Consider the following 26,644-nt stretch of genomic DNA (forward strand, 5'->3'; position numbering starts at 1 on the left):
AAGGACCTGTCCTCAGAGTTCCCCTTGTGGCTCAGTGGTTAACAAACCCGACTAGCACCCATGAGTATGTGAGTTGAATCCCGGCCTCGCTTCGTGGGTTAAGGATCCGGTGTTCCTGTGAACTGAGGTGTAGGTTGCAGACATGGCTCGGATCCAGCGTTGCTGTGGCTGTGGTGTAGGCCGGCAGCTACAACTCCGATTCGACCCCTCGCCTGGGAGCCTCCATATGCCACAGATTCAGCCCTAAAAAGACAAAAAAAAAAAAAGCAAATGTCAGGTGGTCACTTGTCGCTCCTTTGATATTCTTTTCTCTTATTTTTATGTTCTTTTTTCAGAGGCGCTGAGTGAAGATGGCCAGATATGTGTGTATTTTTTTAAAAATCATTTGAAAAAATATGACATTCCTTTGTCGTGGGAACAAGCCAGAATGCAGACGCAGAAGGAGCTACAGTTGAGTCAGGGCCGGTGAGATCTGTGTTCAGTGTGTGTTTCTGTCATCCCTCAGCCAAGGGAGTGGACTCGATTCCCTTCCAGAGCAGACAGCAGCAGCGGTTCACATCCTCTACTCAGAATCCAGCCTGTGGTAGGAAGATACTGACAAATACTCAAGGAACTGTTCATCCCATGTAGTAGAAGCTGTTCTAGAGCAGAGAAAGCGAGCATTTCTCTTCATTTATGGCCTGAACATGGCCCTGGAGTCATGACATAGCCAGGAGAGTCCAGACCAAAGAAAGCTGACACTGTATCTCACTTATAAACCTGCTTCAGCAATACCGAGTAAAATGTTAGCACATGCAATTTTGCATTACATAAAAAATTCACAAGAGTTCCCCGGGTGGCACAACGGGATTAGCAGTGTCTCTGCAGCTCCAGGATGTAGGTTCAATCCCCAGCCCAGCACGGTGGATTCAGGGATCTGGCTGTGGTGTAGGTCACAGCTGCAGCTAGGATTTGATCCTTGGCCTGGGAACTACATATGACAGTGGGTGGCCAAAAAAAAAAAAAAAATATATTCCCAAGCTCACTTTATATTTTGCTAAACAATATCAACAGTAGAAATCTATTCATGTAATTTGCTGTCATGACAGAAAATAAGTGATTATTTTAGTAGGTGTTGAAATGCTTTCCTTGAAACTTATATCCATTCCTGCCCCCTCTCCCCAAGAAAAAAATTTATACCCATTCCTGATAAAATTTCTTATCAAACTTGGGTAAAAATTTCCTGAGCTTGGTCGGGCTGTCTACCCCAACACTAGCAAAACCCCCCTCATGCTTCTTGGTAAGACATCAGAAACTGATGTTAGAATCAGCCTTGAGCTTCCCCTGATATCACACTGCTATTTGCTATTGAACTGGAGACCCTGCCCACTTGAGGAGTACAGACATGGTGGCATAAATATCAAGAGAAAGGAGGGACTGTCATTTCCAGACAATAAAACGGTCAGTTCAAGATAATCAACAGAAGGAGTTCCCTGGTGGCTCAGTGGGTTAAGGATCCAAGATTGTCACTGCTCTGGCTCTGGCTCTGGTTGCTGCTATGGCTTGGGTTCAGTCCCTGGCCTGGAAACTTCCACGTGCCACAGGCGTGGCCAAAAAAAAAAAAAAAAAAAAGAAAAAGATAATCACTAGACACACCCTTAGGACAATCCAGCATCCAGCAAGGTGACCAGACAGATCAACCAACACATACAAAAATCCTCACTCAGAGCAGCAGCAAACCTAGAACATACGGACACAAACCGCCAGGAGGTGCTAAGCCCCTGTGAAGGGGATTCTCGGGGCCCTGAAGGTGCAGAGACAAGCTCAGCAAATGAGGGCAGTCTTGGCTCTGTTGACTGGAGGATGCGCTGCTCTAAAGAGGTCACCGCTCAAACTACAAAGTTAAGACTGTTTTTTTCCTTTTTTGGGCCGCACCTGCGGCCTATGGAGGTTCCCAGGTGAGGGGTCAAACCAGAGCTGAAGCAGCCAGCCTCCACCACAGCCAAAGCAACGCAGGATCCAAGCCACGTCTGCGACCTACACCATAGCTCATGGCAATGCTGGATCCTTAACCCACTGAGTGAGGCCAGGGATCGAACCTGCAGCCTCATGGGTGCTAGTCGGGTTTGTTAACCACTGAGCCACAACGGGAACTCTAAGACATTTCTGATCAAAAGCCCAGAAGGTTGTTTCCCCTTGGTCTGTGACAACTAACTTAATTCTAAAATTCATCGGGATGAAAAAATGTGTAGCAATTGCTGAGACAATGTTGAATAAGAAAAATAAGTTCTGCTCTGCCTGATATCAGAGCATACACGAAAGTGACAGCAGAGAAATGGGTCAGAATAGAAGGTGCAAGAACAGAACCATATGTGACCAAAGTACCATGCCCAACTAGGGAAACTAGTGGGGGGCAGCCGTTGGCATCTGTTTAGGAAAAGAATGAGATCCCCATGGCCTGCTGCCATAAGCATGACTTCCAGACGGATTTAGGAGCCAGATGCAAAAAGAGGAACCCTGCCATCAGGGGAAAACAGAAACTGCTGAGGGCCCCGGAGTAACGGGACGCAAAACAACAGCGAAGCTCCGAGAGCACAGCTGCCCGGGAGAGCAGAAAACCCGGCAGGCAGAGGCCGCCCGTCCTCGCGCCCGTGCCAGACCCCAGCGCGCCCGCCTCTGCCTGACGCCAGAGGAGCTCTTTCTCCTTCTCCTCCCTGACCATACGCGTGTCACAACATGTGCTTACAGTTTGGGGATAAGGTCTCTGCATCCTTCTGCAAACGAGCTTCCCACTGCGGTACTTCACGTGCACGGCAGAGGGAGGAGGAGTGCGGAGCGCGGCCGAGAGGGACGGCTTCCCAGCTCGGAGGATCTGACGCGCGGAGCCTCTGCCCAGGAGCTCCTGGTCCAGTGTCTGTCTAGCAGGCTGCTGCTGGAGAAAGAGGAGAGCACGAGGTGAAGCCCGTCCCCTGGGGTTCGTTGTGTCCTTTAGGCCACTTGACGCAGGGTTAGCAAGGATCCCAGAGCTGAGACTGTTTGCAAAAGATGGCAGGTCAGTCGTGTGACGTGTAAACTCTTAGCAGAGGCAGTGCCCTCTATGGTGTGTGCTAAACTGTTTCATGATTTGAATCAGTTTCATTGATGGTTTATTACTTAGGTTCCCACGCTGCAGGTGGGCAGGCAGACCCACACGGTGTCTGTCAGGTTACAGGGTCAGTCCCTGGCCTCACTCATTGCTTGTTAAGGATCCGGTGTTGCTGCAAGCTGCAGCATAGGTTGCAGATGTGGGTCGGATCCGGTGTGGCTGTGTCTGTCTCTGGCTGTGGTGTAGGCCGGCAGCTCCTGCTCCGATTCACCCCCTAGCCTGGGAACTTCCATAAGCCACAGGTATGGCCCTAAAACAGAGAAGAAGAGGAAAGAGTGTATGTTCAGAAGCGGACCCTCGCTGCAGGAGTCTGGAGTCTAGCCTAGCGGACCTGGTGTGAGCCTTTGAGGTGTGAGGCAGAGGTCATGTTTCTCCTTTGCCCACGACCTTCCAGGGGCTTCCGCTGTCACCAAATCAAAGGCAGAACCCTCACGGGCGGACGAGGCTGGGTGATGCAGCAGGCCAGGCGGTTCCCAGGCGGGCCATGGCATCGGCTCTTCCTTCCGCCTGAGCCTCCCCAGCCACCTCCTGGTCCCTTGGCTCACCTCGCACTCGCTCCGGGTCTCTGCTTGCGCCCACTCAGCGGGGCATCTGAGCCAGCCGCCAGTGCTCCCGTCTCCAGGTGTCTGCCTTGTCTTCCTCGTCCTCAGACGTCTGCCTTGTCACGTTCTTGTCGCTAAAGTGTAAACTGCCTACAGCTGGGCCTTGTCTGTTTTGTTTCAGTGCTGTGTCCCTGGTACCCAGGATGGCGCCTAGCGTTTAGTGGGGACTGGAAAAATATATGTTGGAAGAATGAATGAATGTGTCATGATTTCTAAAAGTAGATTTTTCTAGGTCTGTATCATTTAAGCAGTTTGGATCAGATTGTTTTTCTTGAAAAGATAAGTTCATGGATGGATAGCTCTAGAGGGTGTTAGGTGGCAGTGGGATGTGATTTGGGGTTAATTTTAAATCATAGGCAGCAATTCATACATTCGGATGATGAAAAGAGATACAAATTAATTACAGACACATATGGCCAAAATAAGCTAGAGAAGATAAACCAAATGGGAGAATTAGGAATCATTTTAAGAAACATGTTTTAGATAAATGCCATCTTTCTCATCAAGTCAAATTTATAAGTTAAAGAGGATTTTAAGTTTTTTAAAAGAATACTTTTCTGCTTCTCAGTTGATATCGTAGCTTAGTTCACCCTTAGTAAAAAGCAAAACTAGAAAACATTTAAAGTGTTTAGAGGAGAGAAGTGAGTGATAGTTCAATTTTTGCCAAATGTTTCAGGTTTGAAGATCAGCTTCAGCAGTGGGTGTCGGAAGACTCGGGAGCATTTGCACGGTCAGCTTCCCTTCCCCTCTGTCTTCCTCAGACTCTGGTGTCTCTGCCTCCGACTCTCCCTGGGATAAAGACGTCTACGCCTGGTAGCCCTCAGGTGAGAAGAGAGTGCATTTGGCATTTATGTTAGAATTAAAGACTGAGAGAACGGCTGGGGAAAAGGGAATGTCTCGATTTGTCGTAGGATGGTGTGATGACCAGTAAACGGTTAGTTTAAATTAGGTCTTTTTTTTTTTTTTTGGCTTTTTAGGGCTGCATCCGCAGCACATGGAGGTTCCGAGGCTAGGGGTCTAATTGGAGCTACAGCCGATGGCCTGCCTCACAGCCACAGCAACGCCAGATCCGAGCCGTGTCTGCGACCTACGCAGCAGCTCACGGCAGTGCAGGATCCTTAACCCACTGAGCGAGGCCAGGGATCATACCTGCAACCTCATGGTTCCTAGTCAGATTCCTTTCTGCTGCGCCACGATGGGAACTCCCAGATTAAATCTTTTCCTACCTTAACCGGCCCAACGTGAGTGTTCTGCTTGTGAAATGAATGAAGAATGGGATTGAAACATGTTTAAGAACTGAACAAAAGCCATAGCCACGCGCTCACGTGCAGTAAAGCATTGAGCTGAGAAGGATGACAAGGGTGACAGCAGTGGTTCGGATTATGGAGCACATGCTGTCCGAGCTTCGGTGTCCCCAGGCCTCCCTCCGTGGGACGAACACCAGACGGCTCCGCTCGGCCAGCGGGGTTCTGGGGGGAGGGGCCTCCGTTTCACGGCTCTCTCTCCGGTGACCGCTAACCTACGGCCTCCAAGCGGAGCTGAGATTCGAGTGACCGCTGTGCCCCGGCCCTCACAGGCACCTGGGGGACCCCGCCTGGACCAGGGCTGCATGTGGGCCTGTGCCCTGGGCCACTGCAGGCAGAGCCGGGCCTGGGGGTTCAGCCAAGCTGCAGCAAGGCAGGCTCCCCCCTCCGCGCCTCGCCTGACCCCCGTGCTCGCGGGTGGGACGTCAGCCCCTGGGCCTGGAGGCCACCCCCTCTGCTCTGGTGTCACTCAGGCCCCCCTTTGTGGGATTAACTTGACCCGAGGAAAATGAACGAGGAGCACAGAAGGCAAGGGCCTCACCCGAGAACATTCAGCGGGTCGGTGGCAAAACGGCTTTTCTGAGCCAGACCCGCCTGGCTCCAAATCTCAAGAGCTTCTACCTCACCACCCTTCTTTCAGTGGTAAAAGAAACAAGGGCAAAGTTTGAATCCTAGACATATGTTTAATGCTGGACAGGTAAAATGTATGCCCTGTATTGACTTTTAGGAAGCACTTCAATAGGAGAGAAAAACAAGTTAAAATGGCATACTGTTTCCAATTATTAGTTTGGCAGGTCCTTAAAAATATTCATACCCTTTCACGTAACAATTCTGCCCTAAAACATTACTATATATGACAAAAATCAATGTATTTTTGTTCACTGTAGCATTAATTCTGGTGCATAAAAGTGGCAACTAAATATCCAAATGTGAGCGTCTGATTGAGCAATGACGATATATATAATGGAAAAGTTTGTAGCCCTTGATAAAGGTATTTCATGAAAAGGACTGGAAGTTGTTCATGGTAGAATCAGAAGAGAAACATTCCATGTGCAGATGATACAGCCGTATGTGCTGGAAGGGGCGCGAAGGATGTATGATAGAGTCTAAGAAAAGGGTTTGTTGAGCCCAGCAGGCTCCAGAAGAGCTTTTTTGACATGAGCCAGATCTAGTGCCTTGAAAGAGAATATATCTTGGTTCATGGATATACCAAAATTATTTTTGTTATTTATTTATTTATTTACTTTTTGCTTTTTAGGGCCACACCCGTGGCATATGGAGGCTCCCAGGCTAGGGGTCCAATTGGAGCTGTAGCTGCAGGCCTACCCACAGCCACAGGAGCACGGCATCCAAGCCGCGTCTTCGACCTACACCACAGCTCACGGCAACACCGGATCCTTAACCCACTGAGCGATGCCAGGGATCGAACCTGCGTCCTCATGGTTCCTAGTCGGATTTGTTTCTGCTGTGCTATGACGGGCACTCTCCAAATTATTTTTGATTTCTTTTTTGTTCAACTAGCGTGAAAGGACAGGGGAGCAACTGCATGTGTCAGAGGCAAGAGGCACATCTCTGACCGAACAGCTGAAGCACCTAGAGAGGCTGATCCGGAGCTCAAGGGAAGAGGAGGTCGCCTCTGAGCTTCAGCTCTCTGCGCTGCTGGACATGGTGGACATTTGAGCAGCTGGACCTGAGAGAGGGAGGGTCTCCCTGGAAGATTTCCTTTTACTCAAAATAATGTTATTTTCAGATGCTTGATGCATGTTGGAAATTGATTATTAATCATGCAAGTAAACCACTGGAATATCTAATGAGGTCTTCCTCAGTTTTCAGAAGGAAAGGCAATTTCCTCCTGTGTAATGTCTTTGACACTCTTACCTGTTTCCATGAGCTCTCTGACTGTCCACTAACACACGCTCTTACATTTCTGTGTGCACCAGTGGTCATTTGAGGTCTTAGCAGAAGTTACAGTCCTTGACGTGCCCCAAATCTTTAGAGCGGGGATGACTAAGGAGCAGGGAATCCTGCCCACCGGGCCCGCCCAGCTCACGCCTCCGAGAGCCAACAGGTGTACCGGGTCAACTGTATCTGTACTTGGCTCTCTGCGGCACGGGCATGTGCCCGGATTGGAAGCAGGGGAAGATAAGGGGGCTGGGGGGAGGAGGGAGCAAAATTCCCGGGGAGGAAGGCAGGGTACAGCTGAGGAGAGTCTACCGGCCCGGGGGGAGGGGGAGCCTGGAGGCACCGGCTTGGCGGTCTTGCCTGGCGAGGGGATCGACCAGACCACAGAGACCCTCGCTGCCTTCCCGTGAGTGCTGCGGGAATCAGCTGTTGGAGGATGGAGGAGGAGATCTGGGCACATTTTATTTTAAAAATTGCATGTGGGGAACGTCAGCAAGACAAGGCCTGAATCTGGAGAGGGCGTTGCCACAGCCGTCCAGTGAAGGGGAAGGGTCTGATCTTGACCTGAGTCTGCGACAGCTGGTGTGGGAGAGGCAGCTGAGCCATGTACAGAGAGAGAGGTGTTCAGAGACGTGGTGATGCTGGGTCATGTGTGCAAGTTGGCACTCAGGATCTCCCTACTGTGTCCTACATCCCCTAGATTCTCTGAGAAGCCTCTTTCATATCTCATTCTCTTCAAATCTCCATCATTCCTAGAGAAATGTTTTCACCGAGGGAAAAAAAGAAGTACTAGGAGCAGAACTTCCTCATCCTTGTACCACCAAGTCTGCAGGCCCAACCCTACCTCCCCAGAACAAACACTGATCAGCTTTTACAGGGATTTCTCCAGTGATTAACTTCATGTTTATCAATAAAGACTTAGGAGCTCCCACTGTGGTATAGTGGGTTATGAATCTGACTGCAGTGGCTTAGGTTGCTATGGAGGTACAAGTTCAATTCCTAGCTCAGCAAAGTGGGTTAAAGGATCCAGCGTTGCTACATCTGTGGCATAGGTCACAGCCACGACTTGGATTCAGTCCCTGGCCCAGGAATTTCCATATGCCGTGGGTGTAGCTATTTTAAAAAAAAAAGACTTAAGCAGTGCTATTTTTAGATCTACTGATTTCCAGTGATAGAAAATGGGTTACCTCTCATACCCTGCAAGGTGTGTCACCCACAGCGTGCATACCACATTTCCTCTCCCACTAGCCTCGCAAGCAGTTTAAGATGTTAGCTGAAATCTGCATTCAGAGTTCAGTATGACTATATTAATACTGTTTGCTACTGGTTTATTTTTTCATTCTTTGTTATTTTTTTCTTTTTACAGCTGCACCCGCAGCATATGGACGTTCCCAGGCCAGGGGGCAAATTAGAGCTACAGCTCCAGGCCTAGGCCACAGCCATGACAACACAGGATTCAAGATGCGCCTGTGACCTATGCAATAGCTTACGGCAACACTGGATCCTTAACCCACTGAACAAGGCCAGGGATTGAACCTGCATCCTCACAAAGACAACATCAGGTTCTTAACCTGCTGAGCCACAACGGGAACCCCCCTGGACTGATTTATGATTACATATCCTTTAGGCACACCTCTCTGTTTTTCCTGGAGTCAATTGCCTTGTTTTTCACTTGTTCGGTTTTCTGTGTTCCCTGCCCTGCTTAACCCAGACCTCTCCTCACCAAGTGTCAAGCTCCACTCAGTATTGTCATGTGCGTCAGGGGATGTGCTGGGTTCATTTTCTTTTGTTCATGACCCTCTGGGAAACCATCTTTGTGATACAGCTTGGATATTTCGTGGATTCCGAGTTACATTATTTTTTTCTGCCTTGGTTTGCTTTCTCATTTTGATGGAGCTCATCTTTCAGCAGCCTTCTGAGCTTGCTTATCTAACATGTCTTTATTTCTACCCTTATATTAGATGCCTCATTTGAATGGAAATAGAATTTTAAATTGGAACTCTTTCCCCTGTATTTTTGTTCGTTTTCTGTTGCTGGAAGTTTTTAAGATCATCCCTATCCCTGGTCGTCTCAAATTTCTCAACAACCTGCCTGATGTATTGGTCCCCTCCCCTAGTCCCTATTTATTGTGCTGGGCAGACAGTAGCGCTTTTTTCCTGTAGTTATTGCTGTGTAACCAACCAACCAACCAACCAACCAAAAAACCAACTATAGCTTAAATTTGGGAAGGGTAGGCTGGGCAGCTTTCTCTTGGGCATTCTCATGCAGCTTCAGACAGGTATTAGCTGGGACTGTGGTTATCTAAAGTCTTGACTAGACGGGATGGATGTCCAAGATAGCTCACTTACAAAGTTGGCTGGTGATGTAGCTAAAGGCTCAGCTGGGGCTTTCAACCTGAGTATCTATGTGTGTCTTCACTACGTGTCTTGGCTTCCTTACAGCAAGGTGGCCTCAGATAGGACTTCTCACGTGGCGTCTCAGGGCTTTAGGTGCAGGTACTCTAGTGAGCAAAATGCAAGCCCAGCTTTGGAATCTGTGCAGGATTACTTCCACTGCACTGAATTGGTTTCACGCATCTGGTTATAGATTCCAGGGATGGGACAGAGGTCCTGTTTCTCAATGGGGATGAGTGCTAAGACCACATTGTAGAAGAGCCTGTGAAATGCGAGCTGTTGCAGGGGTCTTTGGAAAATGTCTCCGTGCTTTTTAATCTGGAAAATTTTCCACAATTCTGGGAATTTTTGGAAACTATTTAATACAATCTTCCCTCCACGATTTCCCTTTGGAACTCCTAATATTCAGATGTTTGACCGCCTATATTGATGCTCCAATTTTCATTTCTCTTCAATTTTTATTATCTTTATCCTTTTATGCTACTTTCCTAAAATTTCTGTTTTATCTCCATTATAGTGACTTTAATGTTATAGTGACTTTAAAACTGCTCCCATATTATGATTCTCTATATTGTACACCTATAACTTACATAATATTGTACCCCAACTATAACTTCAATAAAAAAGTTTTAAAAAATGTTTAAAGAATTTCTGCCGTATTTTTAATTTAAGAGTCTTTTTTCCTAATGTTTCTTATTTCGAGACTGACTCCTATTCATTCATTCATTCTTCGGTATATACTTTTGGAGTGTTTATTACATGCCAGGCATTATTCCAGGTACTGGAGCTATGGCAACAAATGAAACAAATTTCAGCTCTTACAGGGCTTATATTTAGTGACGAGATGGGCAGTAAATAAGATAAATATGCAAAACGTTTGGTTTGCTAATTGGTGATAAGCACAGAGAGAGAAGGCAAGGAGGGAAAGAGTGTGTCCTAGGGTTCTTCTTTAACGAGCGAAATAGCCTATCTCTGGAGGGATTTGCTTTAGTCCGAGTCGTCTTCCACAACTTTCGGTCATCTCCATTCCTTAGCATTTCCTTTTTCTGTGTGTTTTGTTGCCTTTCACAGTAGAGGTTTTCCTTGAATATCTGGCTCAGGTTGACCTTGGAGCCCTGAGGAGCTTGCTGGAAATTCTGTGCCAACTGATATATCCTACCAGCTGATAGGCTTCTCTGCTTTCTGCTGGGTCCCAGCTGCCAATGTTTGTAGGTCTTTTTTGGGTGCCATTCACTCCAGAAAGATCTTCCTGTTGCCTGAAGCTCCGTGGCTGAACCGGAGAAGTGGGACTCCCATATGAGTGGAGACTTTGACACAACCCTCCTGCTGTCAGCAGCCATCAGCTATCCCTTGTGCCCGAGTTCACACTCAACTGCTTCAGGCTTCTTCCACCCAAGTAGGGAATCTATTGCCACACTTTTTTTTTTTTTTTTTTTTTTTTGCTTTTTAGGGCTGCGAAGTTCCCAGACTACGGGTTGAATCGGAGCTACAGCTGCCTGCCTACACCACAGCCCCAGCAACTCGGGATCTGAGCCACATCTGCCACCTACACCACAGCTCAGGGCAGTGCCCGATCCCCGACCACTGAGCGAGCGCCAGGGATCAAATGCTCATCCTTATGGATGCTAGTCGGATTCATTTCTTTTACACTGTAACAGGAACTCCCCGTCACATTGCTTTTGATTCAAGCTTTATACTAGTTTGAATTTCTGCACCTTCCTGGGGTTCGTTGATAGGAATGATCTCTTAACAGCTTCACCCCTGTACATGGTGTTCAGCTTTCTCTGGCTTTCTAAGTCTGTTATGACTCCTCTTTACATTCCTGGCCTCTCTAATGTTGTGACCTCTCTTGTTTACTGGTGCTTCCTTTCCCATTCTTTTACTGTGCAATTTTATCTCTTTTATTTATGTAAGTAGGGTTTAGGTGGGAAATGGAGGTCAATGCCTGTACTCAGTCTGACATGTTTAACTGGAACCCCCACCCCCACCCTTTTTTACTGCCCCTGGTCTTGTCTTCTCACATCTCCTGAGATTGTCAGTCACCACCAAGTTGTCTTGCCACATTTAGTTACCAATTTCAGACCTCGTTTTACAATCCCTTTAAAACCTCTGCGCAGACCACCATTCTTCACTTGGCTTCCCTGACTCCACATTCCCTAGTTTTTCTTTTTTCTGTAGCCACTCCTATGCTAGAAATGATCGGTGCCCCAGGACTCATCCTGGAAATTCTTTGGAATTCGCACACCCTAGTTGATTTCATCTAGTCTTATGTTCACAGACATCACCTGAAAGACCAAATGCCTCTCTCTTGAATGCCAGCTATTCACCCTATCCGCTTGAATGTCTAATAGGCATTTCTGTCCTAATGTATCATTAATCTAAGTTGAAAATCTTCCCCAAACCTTCTCTACTTCAGCAAGTGACACTACCATATGCCCAACCACTCATACCCAAAACCTCAGTCCTCTGTATCCTGTTTATCAAACAAGCTGGCATTGGTAGGGTACAAGAGCAAAGCATTGTCTCATGATTGTCCCTAGAGACTCTTATCCATGAATTTTCCGATAGATTTTACAGGTGTTTCCTTTTTTTTTAAATGGCCACACCTGGAGCATATGGAAGTTCCAGTGCCAGGGGGTCAAATCAGAGCTGCAGCTGAGGCCCACACTGCAGTTTGCAGCAATGTGGGATCCATAATCCACTAAGGCCAGAGATGAAACCCGCATCATCACAGAGATAACATCAGGTCCTTAACCCAATGAGCCAAAGCAGGAACTCCTAAAATTTTTTAAAAGAGGATTACTGTTTCGCTCATAAAAAGTCCAGTCCAGGAGTTCCCGTTATGGCTCAGGTGTAATGAACCTGATTAGTATTCATGAGGATGTGGGTTTGATCCCTGGCCCTGCTCAGTGGGTTAAGTATCCAAGATTGCTGTGAGCTTTGGTATACGTCACAGATGTCGCTTGGATCCTGTGCTGCTGGGGCCTTGGCACAGGGCTGTGGCATATGCCAGCAGCTGTGGCTCTGATTCAACCCCTAACCTGGGAACTTCATATGCTGTGGGTGCGGCCCTAAAAAAGATGAAAAAAGTCCAGTCCAGTCCAGTCAAACAAAACTCAAACCCTCCTCCAGGTTTTGAAAGCTTTTTCCTCCCTTAGCTTGCCCAGAATCAGAGTTTGAGATGTCCATGAAGGCTGGAGCCCTTACTCCCATGTTTTGTGTTTCCACATGGAGGAATGTCCTTGAAGAAAAAATTCCAGCCTTTTTTCCACTCCCAGGGAAGTGTGAATGGGTGAGCTGCGGAGAACAGACAGGGTCACGTGTGCTCAGGCTTCTCTGGATACACTTTCTAGGGTGAGCTGACAGGCATCTTCTCAATCGGCACTTGGCGGCATGGTGCTTGGAGCAGCTCTGTGGAGGCTGCAGTTGTCCCCCTGGGCCAGAGGCCAGGAGTGTATGTGTCTGATTTAGGGGTGGAAGTAGCTAGCCCTCTTGATGGTCCATCTAAGCCACGTCCTCCAAACTAGCTTTTTCTCTGTGGCAAGGCTGGTATTTTGGTATCTGAGTGGATGTGTCTTCTTCATTGGTTTCGGAACTGGGAGAGGAAGAGGCAAGCGTCCTTTACTGACCATAACAGCCTGGTATTCCACAAAGGGAAAGTGCGTGTTTCCTTTCCAAGTCCCCCATCCCCTCTGGCTTGCTGGCACGGGGATGGGGACAGGACCCCAGGGATGGGTGCAGAAATGCTCCCCTGACCGGGGAAGCTGCGACCTGACGTGAGGGCTTCTGTGGGGAAGCTGGAGCCATGGCGAGGCTGCCTGTGAGTTCCCGGAGAGCCGCCTTCAGGACCTCAGTGTCCACACAATTTCCTCCACCTCCCCGAGTCCCTGGTACCTGCTGCGCACCCCGCACCACTTTACCCCCAGGCCTTTCAGCCATCCTCCATTTTACGCTTCCACATACAGTCCAGGCTTCCCACCTTTACCTGCCCTGGGGACACGGAAAGTGCAGGGCTTCCTCTGAGGGACCAGGGTTCGCCCAAGGTGGCTCCACCCCCTGGGCTGGGAGATACTTGACACCTCAGCCCTCGAGCCCCACCGGCCCCACAGCAGCCACAGCACCCTCTCCTGTCAGCACCAGCCTGTGGTCTCCCCTCCCGTCCGCCTCTCTCGGCCGCTCTCCGCTCAGCCCCTCTCCGGCCACTTCCTCTCAGGTGCCCTTAGAGCCCCTTCTCCCCCAGAAGCCGAGGTCTTTCCCCCGCTTCGCGCCCTCACTCACCTCCCGCTTCCAGCCTCCAGCCGCCGACTCTTCCTTAAGGGCGCTCGCTGCTCCCCAGACCCCTGCCTTCAGGCCTCGGTGGGACCCTCCTCAAGGGTCAGTCCAGCCTCAGGCGCCCCTCGGGGGCCTCGTTCCGGCGCTTCGCCAGCTGGTAGCCGCCAGGTCGACCCCTTCAGCCGCTGGGACTGGCGGTCCCGCCCCTCCAGGCCCCGCCCACCGCCGCCCGCTCCCGCCCTCCAGGCCCCGCCCCCTCCGGCCCCGGCCCCGCCCCCCGGCTCCACCTCTGAGGTAGCCGGGCGCGCCCCCCGGCCCACCCTCACGGCGTTCTGATTGGCTGTCCCGGCATCTGCCCATCGCGCTCCACGTCGGCCGAGGAGCACGCCTGCGCAGGGCGCGAGCGGGCAGGCAGGTGGCAGCGGGTCCAGCGCCGGGCGCGGCAGCAGTCATGACCGAGGGCACGTGAGTCCTTGCGCCCCACGACCCCCGAGAAGGGAGGGCGCTGTCGGGGCTCTCAGGAGGGGTCTCATCGGGCCGGGGGCGCCCAGCGAGGCTGCTGCGCCGTCGGCCCGGGCCGGCGTCTGTGGAGACCTGGGCACACCGGCCTCGGGGGCCGGTGGGGGCCGGGAAGGGCAGGCTTTCCTTCGGCGGTGTCGCCCGGGGGCCTTCTGGGGCCGGGGGTCCCGGTGCAGGGTCTGCGTGGGGGTCGGGCGGGGCTGTGGGCGGTGGGGGGGGAGGCAGGTGTCTCCGCTCTCCGGGGTTTAGAGACGGAAGCGCGCCGAGAGGGTTTTTACTTTGCAAGCAAGAGGAGCAGTGGTCCCGTGCAGGTGGTTGGAGAGGAGCTCTGAGTTCGTCGCCCTCTGGCCTCTGACCTAGGGAGCTGGGAGGGTGGCTGCTCACTTGAGCCCGATCGGTTCCAGGTGTCTGCGTCGAAGACGGGGACCCGTTAAAATGGAACCCGCCACCGACCTCAGCCGCTGGCGGCTCAGCAATGAGAAGGGGAGGCAGAGATGGACATATCTTCAGGAGGAAGAAAGCCCTAGCCGAGAGCAGTCTGGGCTGGAAGCTCACCTCCTGGGACTGGACACGGTACGTGTGTGATTCTGCTCCTCACACACACAGGGTCTGCGAAGTGACCCAGAACCTGCCCGCCTCCCTGCTTGGCCACAAGCTCCAGGAACCAGAAAGGAGCTTTTAACAGCTAGATGTGAAGGGTATTTTTTCTTTGTTAAAGAAGAAGGGACAGGCCATGAGTACCTGGGTCACATGTCACCAAAGGAGTCAACTGGGGTAAAGGCAGAGCATGAATCTGGTGGGGGTGGGCCCTTGGTTTGCTTCCATCCCTTTATCACAAAGTTATGTGTGAGAAACTGCACTTTGGTTTGATTCAGAACAGGAAGTTTTTGATCCAGTGAATTTCATATGAGAAATTCAGTTAGAGAACAGGATATAGCCATAGGGTTTGCCTGTCACTATGCCATCCCAAGGCCCCTGCCCAAGAGAGGCCTGAGCTCCAGGTCTGGGTGGGCATCTGTGTCCCACCCACCCTCTTGGGCCCCTGATTTACCTGAGATGTCTTGGAGAAATGGTGAAGAAATCTGCAGATATGTGACTGGAAAGCAAAACTGTGAGGATGAGGAACTGTTCTTTGATTTGCTGAGATGGGCAGTACCATCCTCAGGTTGGGGTTATTTTGCTTTTTAGGGCTACACCCACGGCATATGGAGGTTCCCAGGCTAGGGGTCCAACCGAGCCACAGCCGCAGCAATGCCAGATCCGAGCCACTTCTGCGACCTACACCACAGCTCACGGCAACGCTGGAACCTTAACCCACTGAGCTGGGCCAGGGATCGAACCTGCGTCCTCATGGATGCCAGTCAGATTCATTAACTGCTGAGCCATCATCAGGGTTTTAGCCTTTTGACTGAAACAACTGACCCTTTCGAAGTAATTCAGATTCGTTCCTTTGACTTGAACCTCAGTGCTGAGACCCCTCCCGCCCAGCCACAGATGCCTCAGGCCTCGTCTCGTTTCTCTCCTTTGCAGAGGAGTTACTTCAAGGATTTGCCCAAAGCCCACACAGCGCGTGAGGGCGCTCTGAATGGGATGACGTTTTACACTGGCCTGCAGGCCGAGGACGGGCACTGGGCGGGTGATTACGGAGGCCCACTCTTCCTCACGCCAGGTAGGAGGGTGCTCTTGGGGCCGGTGGGCGAGGCCGCCCTGGGGCAGCCACCCGGGGGCGGCTTTGGTTCCAGGCCTTGTTCTGGTTCTGGCTCCTGGTGAATGCCTATGATGTGAATGAGTGAGCAGCTGAAAAGCGGGGCGTCCACAGGGTCAAGAGCCGGGGAGGGGCGCCCTGTGCCTGAGCTGTCCTGGGGTCGGTGCCAGGGGTTGGGAGCCAAGGCCCAGCTGGCTGGTGTTCTGAAAAGGAGCGAGGGTGCTCTGAGGGGCGGGGAGGCAGAGCAGCGGCGTCGGGCGGGCCCAGCCTATGCCAGGGTGCAGAGGTGGGCAAAGTGGTGGGTGGGCATCAAGTCCTGTGGGCAGCTCCAGCGTGTGAACTCACCTGAGGGGGAGGTGGCCAGGCCAGCTCCAATGGGAGCCGTAAGCTAGGCTTCTGCGTTGCAGGAGGATTACAACTGCAACGCAGTTGGGCCCCAGGGCACTGAGCTGTTTTCGATACTCAGGACTGTTCTCTAGCCTGAGCATGTTTCTCTAAAGAAATGCTCAGCTTTGTAATCGGGGAAACTTCCTTCTATGAGTTTCTGTAGAAGGACCTTTTGCCTTAGTGGGAGCAGCACTGGGAGTCAGGCCTTCAGGCCTTTTGGCGCCAGGCCGTGCTGCCTCCCGAGCTGTGTCTTCCCTTCCAGGGGCCTGTGGACCTGGCCTCAGGGACATGTCACTGGGCTCGTTGGTCCCTCGGCGCAGCTGGAGCCTGTTGAGACTATTCCCAGGGGTCTTCCTGGGGAGGCAGTGACCGCACTGTCTTTCTCTGACCTTGGGCGAGGTGACAGACGTCACCGTGCCTTGGCTGCCTCGTCTGGGCCGTGGGCATGAGAACTGAGTCTGGGCTTTGCTGCTGCAGCCCTGGGCTCGGCCGCCGCAGGCTGTAGGCTGGGATGTGGTCTCTGCACAGGTTGACACTGGCCTGTTTGAGGGTGCTGGGCCATGGTTCTTCCATGGCTGGCTGAAGTTTGGTCTTTTTCTGCTTTAATTTGGAAAATGCCCCTGGAGGTCATGACTGGGTGGCCCTGTGACGCTGGGCATCACTGCGGTGACTGCTGACTCTGGGGTCGGGCCTCCTGCGCCCCAGCCCCACCACTTGGGAGCTGTGCCTCGGTTTCCTTGCCTGTAAAACGGAGATGACACTGGCTCTGCTTCCTGCCTGTGTGTTTCCGTGTCTCGCCGCATCGTACCTGTTACAAGTGGAGGCGGCCTTTCTTCTTCTGTGAGCCTCTGGTGTCGCCGCTGCGCTCTGTCCTTCCAGGGTGATGCCTGCCTGGGCGTCTCGTGCCTCTGAGCCACAGTCAAGCATCCACCTGTTCCGCCACACGGGGTTGCCAGGGCCTGCCCAGCCTCGTGCTTGGTGCCAGGCCTGAGGCTGCTGAGGCCGGGGAGAGCGGTGGGCTACAGCCTGTGCGCACCGTGCTCAGAGGGCCGGCCTGGGGATTCTTTGTGGGTCATACTTATAAAACAACATTTGCTTTGTAAATAGAAGCGAGTAGGCATTACCCCCTCAGGGATGCCTCATTGGGGCTTCTCCCCTACAGGCGGGTGGATAGCATGGGACCCCGGAGTGGTCGGCGCGCACCAAGTGGTGCATGTCATGTGTGCTCTTGCTGCTGTTCCATGGGACCCCTGGGCCAAAGTCCCCGACGGGGCTGTGCGTAGCCCCCGCCCGCCCGCGTTTCCATGGAAGGAGGCCCTGGCGGACGGGGCTCTTCTCGGGAGGAGGAGTCAGTGCCTGCTCCCCGTGAGGAAGGTCTTCCTGCCACACAGGCCTCCTGATCGTCTGCTACACGGCGCGCATTCCCCTGCCGGCTGGGTACAGAGAAGAGATGATACGATTCCTGTGGTCTGCGCAGCTCCCCGACGGCGGCTGGGGCCTGTGAGTGCGCCCGATCCCGCGTCCCTGCGTGTGCACGCGCGCGGGTGTGTGTGTGTGTGTGTGTGTGCGTGTGTGTGTGCGCGCTTATGTAGGAATGCATCTGTCCCGGGGTGGGGTGAGGGCCGCTGTGGGCCTGGGGTGGTGGGGGGCGAGCCAGCAAAGGCTGCGTGCAGGCCGGGTCCTGGGGTCTCAGAATAGGGCTGTTCACTTTCTGGGCCTCGGTTTCACAGCTGGGTGAGCGCCTCTTGAGCCCCACAGGCCGCAGTGAAAACCCTCTGGCTGTCATCACCAAGGCAGGAGATGGTTCTCGCCCTGGGCTGGCAGCAGAGAGAGGTGACCAGGCTGTTGTCCCGCCTTTCAGCCTGCTTTTCTGAGGCAAAGTCACCTCCCAAGGGGGTCAGCTGCTGGCCCGCCTGGTCGTGGGCCCGGCAGCCAGGACTTGGGCCCATGCTGGGCCGGCTAAGTCCACACCAGCCTTCCTTAAGGAGACCTAGGACAGCCCAGCCCTGCTCACCTCCTGGTCGGGGTCATGGGCCTCTCCAGTTTGAGGTCTCAGCTCTGTGGCCTGTGGGTGATGAGGCCAATTCGAGATCTCACCGGCACCTTCTGCCCTGGCACACTGCTCTGGAGTTGGCTCTGTGAGTCGTGGTGAAGGGGGATCTGGACGTGGTCACTGCCTGGGGCCTGGCCATGTCGATTCAGGCCAACAGAGGAGGTAGACAGAGGAGCCGGGCAGGTCCTGCTGGGCACTTTCAAAACTGCTCAGTTGTGCTGGGAGGTGCCGGAATTCCTATGAGAGAATGACTGCTCTGGATGTTTCTTTTTTTTTTTGACTTTTCTGAGGAAATTTCACAAAAGGGTTACTTAATCTCTTACAAGTGATGGAAGATATTATTATTTTTTTTCTTTTTACGACTGCACCTGTGGCATATGGAGGTTCCCAGGCTAGGGGTCAAATTGGAGCTACCGCTGCCGGTCTGCACCACAGCCACAGCAATGCCAGATCTGGGCCGAGCTTGCCACCTACACCACAGCTCACGACGATGCCGGATCCCCAACCCACTGAGCAAAGCCAGGGGTGGAACCCTCATCTTCATGGACACTGTGTCAGGTTCTTAACCCGCTGAGCCACAGCAGGAACTCCAGAAGATGTCGCTTTCTCCCTGTTTCCTTTTCCCGTAGGCACATCGAGGACAAGTCCACGGTGTTTGGAACTGTGCTGAACTATGTGTCTTTGAGGATTCTGGGCGTGGGGCCCGACGATCCCAACCTGGTGCGAGCCCGGAACGTCCTCCACGCGAAAGGTACACCCTGCACGGCACGCCCGTCGTGCTCCTGTTCCCTCAGCGCGGCGGGTGCTCGCAAATGCGTCCTAGCAGGACGCGCAGCAAAACCCGTGAGCCAGGAAGGCGTCGAGCGGAAGGAGGTGGGCAGTGTCCGGCCTCACGGTGCACGTGCAGCGTGTGGATTAAGGTAGCCGCGTACTTCTGCTGCTCTCACAAGTGGGCCAGGGCCCGTCAGCTGCAGGCTGGTGAGATGCTCGCGGGGTGTTCCCGGCGCAGCCTTCCCAGAGGGCAGCCCAGCCGCCCCGGGGTGGCAGGAGCTGGCAGAGCTCTGCCAGCGCCCCTGCTCCTGCTCTCATGTGTGCCCTGCCGGGCATCGGCGGCCTGGCGCTCCTGCTGCCCTCGGCCCCCGGCTGCCGGCCCGCGTGGCTTCCTCGTCTCAGCCCGCCCTGCTCTGTGCTCACGGCAGGGGCTCCCCGGGCTCTGGGGGCCGGGCCACCCTGCACCCACCGTCTCTGGGGCTCCTGCTCGCCCTCCCCCGGCCCCTGCACGGCCCTTCCCCCAGCTTTTCCTGACCTACCAGCTGCGTGACCCGGCGCGTCTGAGGAGAGCCTGCCTTCTCCATACGGGCTTTGCCCTCGTGTCGACGCCCTCGTTAGCTTCCAGGCCCACGGGTGTCAGGTCCCAAGGCTGCTTTCTGCTCCTGGCCTGGGAGGACGGGCCTCAGGCCGCACTGCCCTCGTGGCTCTGAGCCTCCCTGACTTCTGCACACCTGGGTTTGGGCTGACGCCTCCTCGGGAAGCAGGTCCAGGACGTTTCTCTGTGCTTGGGACCAGGGCTGCTGGGGTGTCCCCACAGCCACAGTTGGGCCCCGTCTGCGGCGTGGGCGGAGCAAGGGTTGGGGCCGATGGATGATGGGCCCCCGGGAGGGAGAGGCTCCCTGCCCCCAGCCCATGTGCCCCGGGGCCCACACCCTCCCAGGAGGCGCCCCGCCTGTGCTCCTTCCCGGGGCAGGGGCTCCACACACTTGTGCTGGGGAGGCTGTCGGTTCCGCCCGGCCGCTGCAGGCCTGCCCTCCCCAGGGACCCGGACTTCCTGCGGCTGGACCCTCGCTGCCGCGGTGACGGGCCTGTTCTCTCGCAGGCGGCGCCCTCTACACGCCCTCGTGGGGGAAGTTCTGGTTGGCCGTCCTGAACGTGTACAGCTGGGAAGGCCTCAACACCCTGCTCCCGGAGATGTGGTACGCTTCCCCGCGGGCGACCCGGGGCTGGGCAGGCAGAGCGATGCAGCCTGTTAGGTGGAGGCGGGACTGTCCCTTCCGTGGAGCGGGGTGGCTCCAGGTTCGGGCAGAGCCCTGCAGAAGAGGGAAGGGGCTGCCGGGAGGCCGGAGGTGCCAGGTGGGTGGGCCCTGCCTGGGGGTTCAGGCTCCGGGTGCAGGTGAAGCTGGAGTCTTGCTGTGGACACGAGGGCGCGCCCCTGGAGAAGCAGGGGAAGGAGGCCCTAGGGCGCGCGTGCGCGCACGGCCTTTTCTCCACGGGGTGGGGGTGGGGGGTTGTTAGCGTCCGTCCCAGGCCCCCTCCCCGCCCTCTGAATGCCCCAGTGTGTATGGCTAAGAGAGGGGCGCTGTCCTCTCCACACAACCACAGCAGTGTTTAAATCCTCCCCCAACTCGACACCATTTCTGAATTGTGCGACACCTGTGAACTGGAACTGTTTCTGCTTGTTTTCTTTCCTGGCCCCTCCTGCGGCATATGGAGCTCCCAGGCCAGGGGTCAGATCTGAGGTGCAGTTGTGACCTGAGCCACAGATGTGGCAATGCCAGATCCTTAACGCACTGTGGTGGGGCTAGGGATCGAACCTGCATCCCCGCGCTCCAGAGATGCTGCCGATCCCGTTTTGGCACAGTAGAAACTCCAAACCAGCGACTTTTTAAAGACGTTTTGTGAATATCTAATGAAAGCTATGGCCTCGAGTCCAGAATACATTCGCAGACATTTAACTGCCGGATGTCCCCTTCGGGAGGTGAGGTCCCTGGAGCAGAGGTCTGTCCACAGGGTTAGGGCCCCCTAGGAGCCCTCAGGGAAGTTGGGGGCCCTCGTGTTAGATGCCTTTGGTGGAGGGGAGGCGGGAGGAGAAGGGCAGTCAGGAGATGACCGGAGGGTCCTGGTGAAAAGGCCGAGGCCCCAGCCTCCTCCGGGGCAGACCTGCCTGTGTGGGGGCGGGGCGCCGCCTCCCAGGCTGGCCACCCTGGGGGGGTGGGGAGGAGTTCCCGGCCATTCCAGTGGCCCTCAGTGGCGGGCTTGCTGGCTGGACCTCGGACCCGGGCCTCTGTGAGGAGCCACAGAGGCTGGCGTTGGGGACCGTCTTGTCTGTGTCCCCACAGTCACACAGTGCGGCCCTGGCTGGGGTCGCTGGGCCTCTCGGTAACGAGGACACTGCTAGTCTCTGATGGAGTGGTTTTGCAGAGCATAGTTAGAGGGCAGATGGCAGGTGACCTTGAACCACTCCAGCTGCGGAAAAGCTGGACGTCTCACTCGATATGTAGTAATGCCTTTTAAAGCAGGTGGAGGGAGCAGGGAGACGCAGGTGGTGGGGCCATGGGCGCCTGTCCTACTCAGGGCTGGGAGCATCGGGGTGGGCTCACCCTCACAGGGCCACCTGTGCCCCTTGCACATGAGGTCTGGGGCTAGAAGGGGAGGGTGGAGAGGGCACCCACCTGGGAGGCGGGCAGGGCTGTGCTCACGCCCGAAAGACTCAGCAGAGAGGATGACCCAGGTCTTGAGAAGACGTGGCAGTCCTGGAGGCTTTTAGATAAGCTTTTTATTTTGGAATAGTGTTCAGCTTCCAGCTGAGTTGCAGAGAGTGCATCGCTTCCCTAGACCCGCCCGCCCGCGTCTCCATTATGAACCTTTTCTGTTACTGTGGCATGACTGTCACAGCTGGGAACGCTGGGGAGCCAGGCCTCCTGGCTTTGGGGCGCGCCCAGCCGAGCCAGGAGGAGGGGTCAGCTCCTGCGGGCCGGGCCCCGGGAGCCCCGCTGGCGGCTGCGTGCAGGCAGCCAGGGCCCGGGCTGAGGTGGCGGGGGCCCTGCTGACGTGCTGTCCCCCCAGGCTCCTTCCCACCTGGATGCCCATGCACCCTTCCAAGCTCTGGTGCCACTGCCGGCAGGTGTACCTGCCCATGGCCTACTGCTACAGCACCCGGCTGAGCACCGAGGAGGACCCGCTGGTCCAGAGCCTCCGCCAGGTCAGGAGCCTGGGGCCGCCCTCGAGTCACCTCCCATCCCTGGGACCGTGGGCGGGGGCTGGGGCAGCAGGTGGGCCGCGGGGCACCCATGAGCCAAGTCTGGGGGCAGGAGCCCATTCGGGCCTGGCCTTGGGGTGCCGCCCCTCCAGGAGATCTACGTGGAAGACTATGGCCTCATCGACTGGCCGGCGCACAGGAACAGTGTGGCCGCTGACGACCTGTACTCCCCGCACAGCTGGCTGCTGAACGCGCTGTACGGTGGGTGCCCGGGGCTGGCTGGTCCTCGGCCCGCACTGTCCCGTCGGCTCCCGACTGTGTGCACCCGTGTCCAGCAGATCTGCCTGGAGCCCGGGGTCCCCAACAGGATTCGGGGCCCAGGGCCTTGGACCGGGCAGAGGGAAGGCGCAGCACCCCACGAGGCCCTACCCAGGAGCATCCTCCAGGGTCCTCCTGGCTGCTCAGGGCCCAGTGGCCTCCCGCTGGAGGCTGGCGTGTTCCCGCCCTCACTGGTTCTGTGGTCAGGCCCTGTGCAGGGAGCTAGGACCCCGCCCTGGTCAGCACTGAGGGGCAGTGGAGCTCCCCCAGCACGGCTGCGGGGCAGCAGGACTGCACGCCAGGGTGCCAGCGAGGGCAGGCTGCTCGGGTGGGCGAGGGCAAGGGCAGGACGGGAGGAAGGGCCGGGATTGCCGGCCGTGAGGCGCGTGCCGGGCGGGACTGCGGCCGGGACCCGTCCGTGCTCACGTGGCCCCGCACCGCACTCCAGCCGTCCTCAACTTCTATGAGCGCCACCACAGCACCAGCCTGCGGCAGCGGGCCACCCAGGAGCTGTACGAGCACATCGCGGCCGACGACCACTTCTCCAAGTGCATCTCCATCGGCCCGGTCAGTGCCCCTCGCCTTGGGGGTCTGGCCTGGGGCGGGCGAGTGGGGGCAGGTAGCCCAGAGGCCTGTGCTGGGGTGCTGGGGGGTCTCCCTGGAGATGCGGTTTCCTCCCGGACGCTGCAGACCTTTGGGACGCAGGCCTCTGGGCTCCAGGGACCTTGCTTGGCCCAGCCTCCTGCCGCCGCCACCGCTGTGTCTGGCACGCTGGTTCTTGCGGCCCCCTTGAGAGTCTTCTGGCCGGTGGGGCGGGCCGCTCTTCCTGGCTTGGTGCCCCCGCCGCACCTCCGGACCCTCCCTTTGCCCCTCACACCGGGAACTGAATGCTGCTCTTGGCTCTTGGGTGCTTGGTGCCTCGAGGCTTCTCTGAGCTGCGGGGCTTCTGACCTGGCTCTGCCCCTGGGGCTGTGCGGTCAGTGGCCAGCGCTGGGGGGAGGGAGGCTGCGGCCCTGGGGTGTCGTGAGCCTATGGATGGGCTGTGACTGTGGCTCCCTGGGGGCCCGGTGGGCGCAGCGGCCGTGAGCCCCACACGCGATAGTGTTCCCAGGTGTTTTCTAGGCCTCGTGGTACCCCAGGGGCCTAAAGCACGACTGCCCCAGCCGAGGGGCTGCCTCGTCCCCCTGCAGTCGCGGCGGATGCTGTGTGGGCTCTGACTCGATGCCTAAAGCGAGTTAGAGGCACGTCGTAATTGGGTCTTGACCCGCGGACCCCACGGTGGGAGGGACATCTGGACCTCAGGAGCATCTGCCCCGAGCTCGTGGCCCTGCTGCAGGGGTCCGGCCTCCGAGGCCCCCCGAGCCCTCAGACAGCCCTGCCCCTGGTCCCCTGCGTTATCTATGGGAGCTCAGGACACACAGGACCCCAGGTGCCTACTTGGGGTCCCCTCCTTGCCCGTCACCCGCGTGGTGGTTCTGCTCTCGTCACCGCTGCGGGTCAGCCTGTCTTCCCCCCTCCTCTGCACGCTGCCTCGGCCCCTCCCGCCTCTCCTGGGCAGGGCTGCGGCCTGGTTTCTTAATCTCAGGCCTGGAAGCAGCGAGCACGTGGGCAAGAGGGAAGGCCAGCCCAGAGCGAGGCTGTGCGGGGCCTCAGTGGGGCAGGGCTGCGGGCCCAGCGGGGAGCCTGCGGGTGCCCTGACAGGGCCGTCCCCTCCAGATCTCGAAAACCATCAACATGCTGGTGCGCTGGTACGTGGATGGGCCCGCCTCCTCCGTCTTCCAGGAGCACGTCTCCAGGATCCCCGACTACCTGTGGTGAGTGTGGAGGGCAGGGCTGAGGGCAGAGCAGGGGGCGCGGCCCCCTGCCACCCCGCGTGGCCCTCTCAGGGGCGTCCTCCTCCCCTGGTGGCCCTCTGCCCCCTGGGGGTGTGTGCGTGTGCCCTCGAGAATCCCCTGCTGAATGGGCGCGTTGCTCTGGACGTGGGCTCTGGGCCTGACCCCCTGCCGTTTGCCCTGTGCCCCCGATCTCTTCTCACAGGCTGGGCATCGACGGCATGAAAATGCAGGTAAGAGCTGTGGGGCCACAGCTGCTGGCTTCCTTGCGGCCAGCATCGCTCCTCTCAACACCCTGTCAGCTCGAGGGCAGCGGCCGCAGGTCCCCTGGTCCCCACCTGAGGGGACCCTCGGGGTGTGTGCTGTCTGGCGGGGGCGCCGACAGGCCCCGGGGGAGGTGCAGAGCTGGGGGCTGCAGCCTCCCGGGGGAGCGGTCTGTCACAGAGTCCCTCCGAACTACACCTCGGGGCTGAGGGCCTCGGCCACCAGCCCGACTGCCGCTGTCCTGCCGGGTCTGCCTAGGGGGTTGAGGACAGCAGTAGGATCCTGTCAGAGCAGAACCCGTGCCCTTCACTGCCGCCCAGGCTGGGCGCCTGTAGCGCCCCCCCATTCAAGGGCCTGAGACACGCTCCTGGGCCCTTCCCCGGACACGCTGTGTGGCAGTTTTGTACTGTTGGCAGTTCTTAGCATCCGGGCCTTGCAGATACGCCCCCCGCAGCTTGTTTTCCTGTGCGTGGTTCTGGCCTGGCTGGAGGGGCCCTGAGGCAGGGAACCCGGGCGCAGGGCCCCCATGGGCCTTTGTCTGCAGTCTCTCAGGGTGGGAACATGGCGCCTCCAGCGCTGTCTTGGGGTCGTTTGGGATGGGCAGGTGGGCCCAGCGCTGCCCAGTGCAAAGCTTCCCCAGGTGCCCTTGCCAGGCGTGCCTGGAGCCCCACGTCCAGCTCCCTGACCCCTCGAAGTAGGGGAGGGTGATGAGCCCTGGCTGGCCCCCTGTGCCCTCTGGCACCTCCAGCACTGCAGCTTATGAGGGCGTCTGTGGCATGAAGGAGTTCCAGGCCAGGGATCGAACCTGTACCTCAGCAGCGACCTGAGCCGCTGCAGTGACAATGCTGGGTCCTTAGCCTGCTGAGCCACACGGGAACTCCTGGTTCTCAGAGAACTGCCGTGCTGTCCTGTACAGTTCACGGCACCCAATGAGGGCTGCTGTGGGTTCGTTGGCCCCTGGATTCCATCCGGAGGCTGATCCTCGAAGTCGCCTTTGTCCTCCAGTCTCCCGAGGGCCCGTCTTTCCCTAGCAGTTTGTCCCTGGAGTGTCTGCCCTGCCTGTGCTGATCCCTGTTTTCTTCAGACTGGAGGTTAGGCCCTGAGGCTAGGGTTCTTGACCAGGCTTCTTGGTCCCACGCGTTCTTGCTGCACATTGTCCTGCAAGGCTGCAGTGTCTGCAGTCAGCCTGGGCTCTGTGTAACCAGTCCATCCCCGCTGCCCACGTGGTGGTGGGTGAGCAGTGGAGGCCATGGGCGGTGGTCCTCCCACCTGGCTTTGCCGAGCGAGCCTGTCCTGGCTGTGGCCTGGCGAAGGCGGGTGGGGGTGCCTGGCCCACATCTGCCTGCGGGACCAGCCCCTCAGGCCCTCGTGGGGTCAGGAGCTGGTGGAAGCCCCTAGGCCCTGGCTCGGCCCTCCAGGCGCCCATCAGGTCCGGGAAGTGGGGTGGTGGGAGGGTACCGGTGCAGCTGCTGTAACGCCATCCTCTGTGCAGGGCACCAATGGCTCGCAGATCTGGGACACCGCCTTCGCCATCCAGGCTCTGCTGGAGGTACGTGGCTCTGCGCCTCGTTCTCCTGCCTCAACCACCCCTGCACCCAGCCGAGCGTGGCACCCACTGGCCCTGACCCTCTGCCCACCTGGGCTCTGAGGCAGTGGTTTTGCCCAGCTCTCTGGGCGGGAGGCCAGCTTGGAGGTTTCTGGGGAGCAGACAAGGTGGTGGGGTCTTCTCAAAGGGGGAGTGGGTTCCAGGCTCCTCTCAGAGCTCAAACTGCTGGTAACAGGTACTTTTGAGCACATCGTAGAGAGAAACAGGAACGTGTTTTTAGGCTGGCGGGAAGGGGGGTGGCAGAATTTGGGGGAAGGGGCTGGGCCACGTGGGGCCTGCCTGATGTGGGGCAGAGACCCCGTGGCCGGGGCAGGGGCCGGGGGTATGTGGACCGTCTCTCCCGCCTGCCTCATTGCTCCATCACGGCTTTTTGACTTGGCAGAAGCTGAG

General features: G+C 56.4%; 2 protein-coding genes across 7 annotated transcripts in view; both read left to right on the forward strand.

The window, feature by feature from the left end:
- Positions 1-9,970, forward strand: part of MCM3AP (minichromosome maintenance complex component 3 associated protein) — a 50,062-nt gene extending 40,092 nt beyond the window's left edge. For 3 of the 5 annotated variants that reach the window (XM_021082493.1, XM_021082491.1, XM_021082492.1), the window contains exons 26-29: positions 336-465; positions 2,728-2,934; positions 4,403-4,550; positions 6,552-9,970. In XM_021082493.1, coding sequence (XP_020938152.1) covers positions 336-465; positions 2,728-2,934; positions 4,403-4,550; positions 6,552-6,710 — 644 coding nt within the window. In that variant the 3' untranslated portion in view covers positions 6,711-9,970. Of the gene's footprint in view, positions 1-335; positions 466-2,727; positions 2,935-3,847; positions 3,959-4,402; positions 4,551-6,551 lie in introns of all 5 variants that reach the window. The other 2 variants (XR_002341354.1, XM_021082494.1) reach the window with 2 other exon arrangements.
- Positions 9,971-13,954: 3,984 nt separating this feature from the next.
- The window catches only part of LSS (lanosterol synthase), a 34,461-nt gene continuing 21,771 nt past the window's right edge, over positions 13,955-26,644 (forward strand). The window contains exons 1-12 of one of the 2 annotated variants that reach the window (XR_002341359.1): positions 13,955-14,062; positions 14,521-14,689; positions 15,647-15,785; positions 17,600-17,708; positions 18,891-19,012; positions 20,135-20,231; positions 22,102-22,237; positions 22,387-22,495; positions 23,001-23,119; positions 24,269-24,366; positions 24,590-24,617; positions 26,141-26,197. Coding sequence is in view for 1 of the 2 variants with exons in the window: in XM_021082500.1 (XP_020938159.1) it covers positions 14,049-14,062; positions 14,521-14,689; positions 15,647-15,785; positions 17,600-17,708; positions 18,891-19,012; positions 20,135-20,231; positions 22,102-22,237; positions 22,387-22,495; positions 23,001-23,119; positions 24,269-24,366; positions 24,590-24,617; positions 26,141-26,197 (1,197 nt within the window). In the remaining variant the exon portion in view is untranslated. The remainder of the gene's footprint in view (positions 14,063-14,520; positions 14,690-15,646; positions 15,786-17,599; positions 17,709-18,890; positions 19,013-20,134; positions 20,232-22,101; positions 22,238-22,386; positions 22,496-23,000; positions 23,120-24,268; positions 24,367-24,589; positions 24,618-26,140; positions 26,198-26,644) is intronic. The other variant, XM_021082500.1, reaches the window with a different exon arrangement.

Source organism: Sus scrofa, unplaced genomic scaffold (assembly GCF_000003025.6).
Source record: "Sus scrofa isolate TJ Tabasco breed Duroc unplaced genomic scaffold, Sscrofa11.1 Contig944, whole genome shotgun sequence".
NCBI lineage: Eukaryota > Metazoa > Chordata > Mammalia > Artiodactyla > Suidae > Sus > Sus scrofa.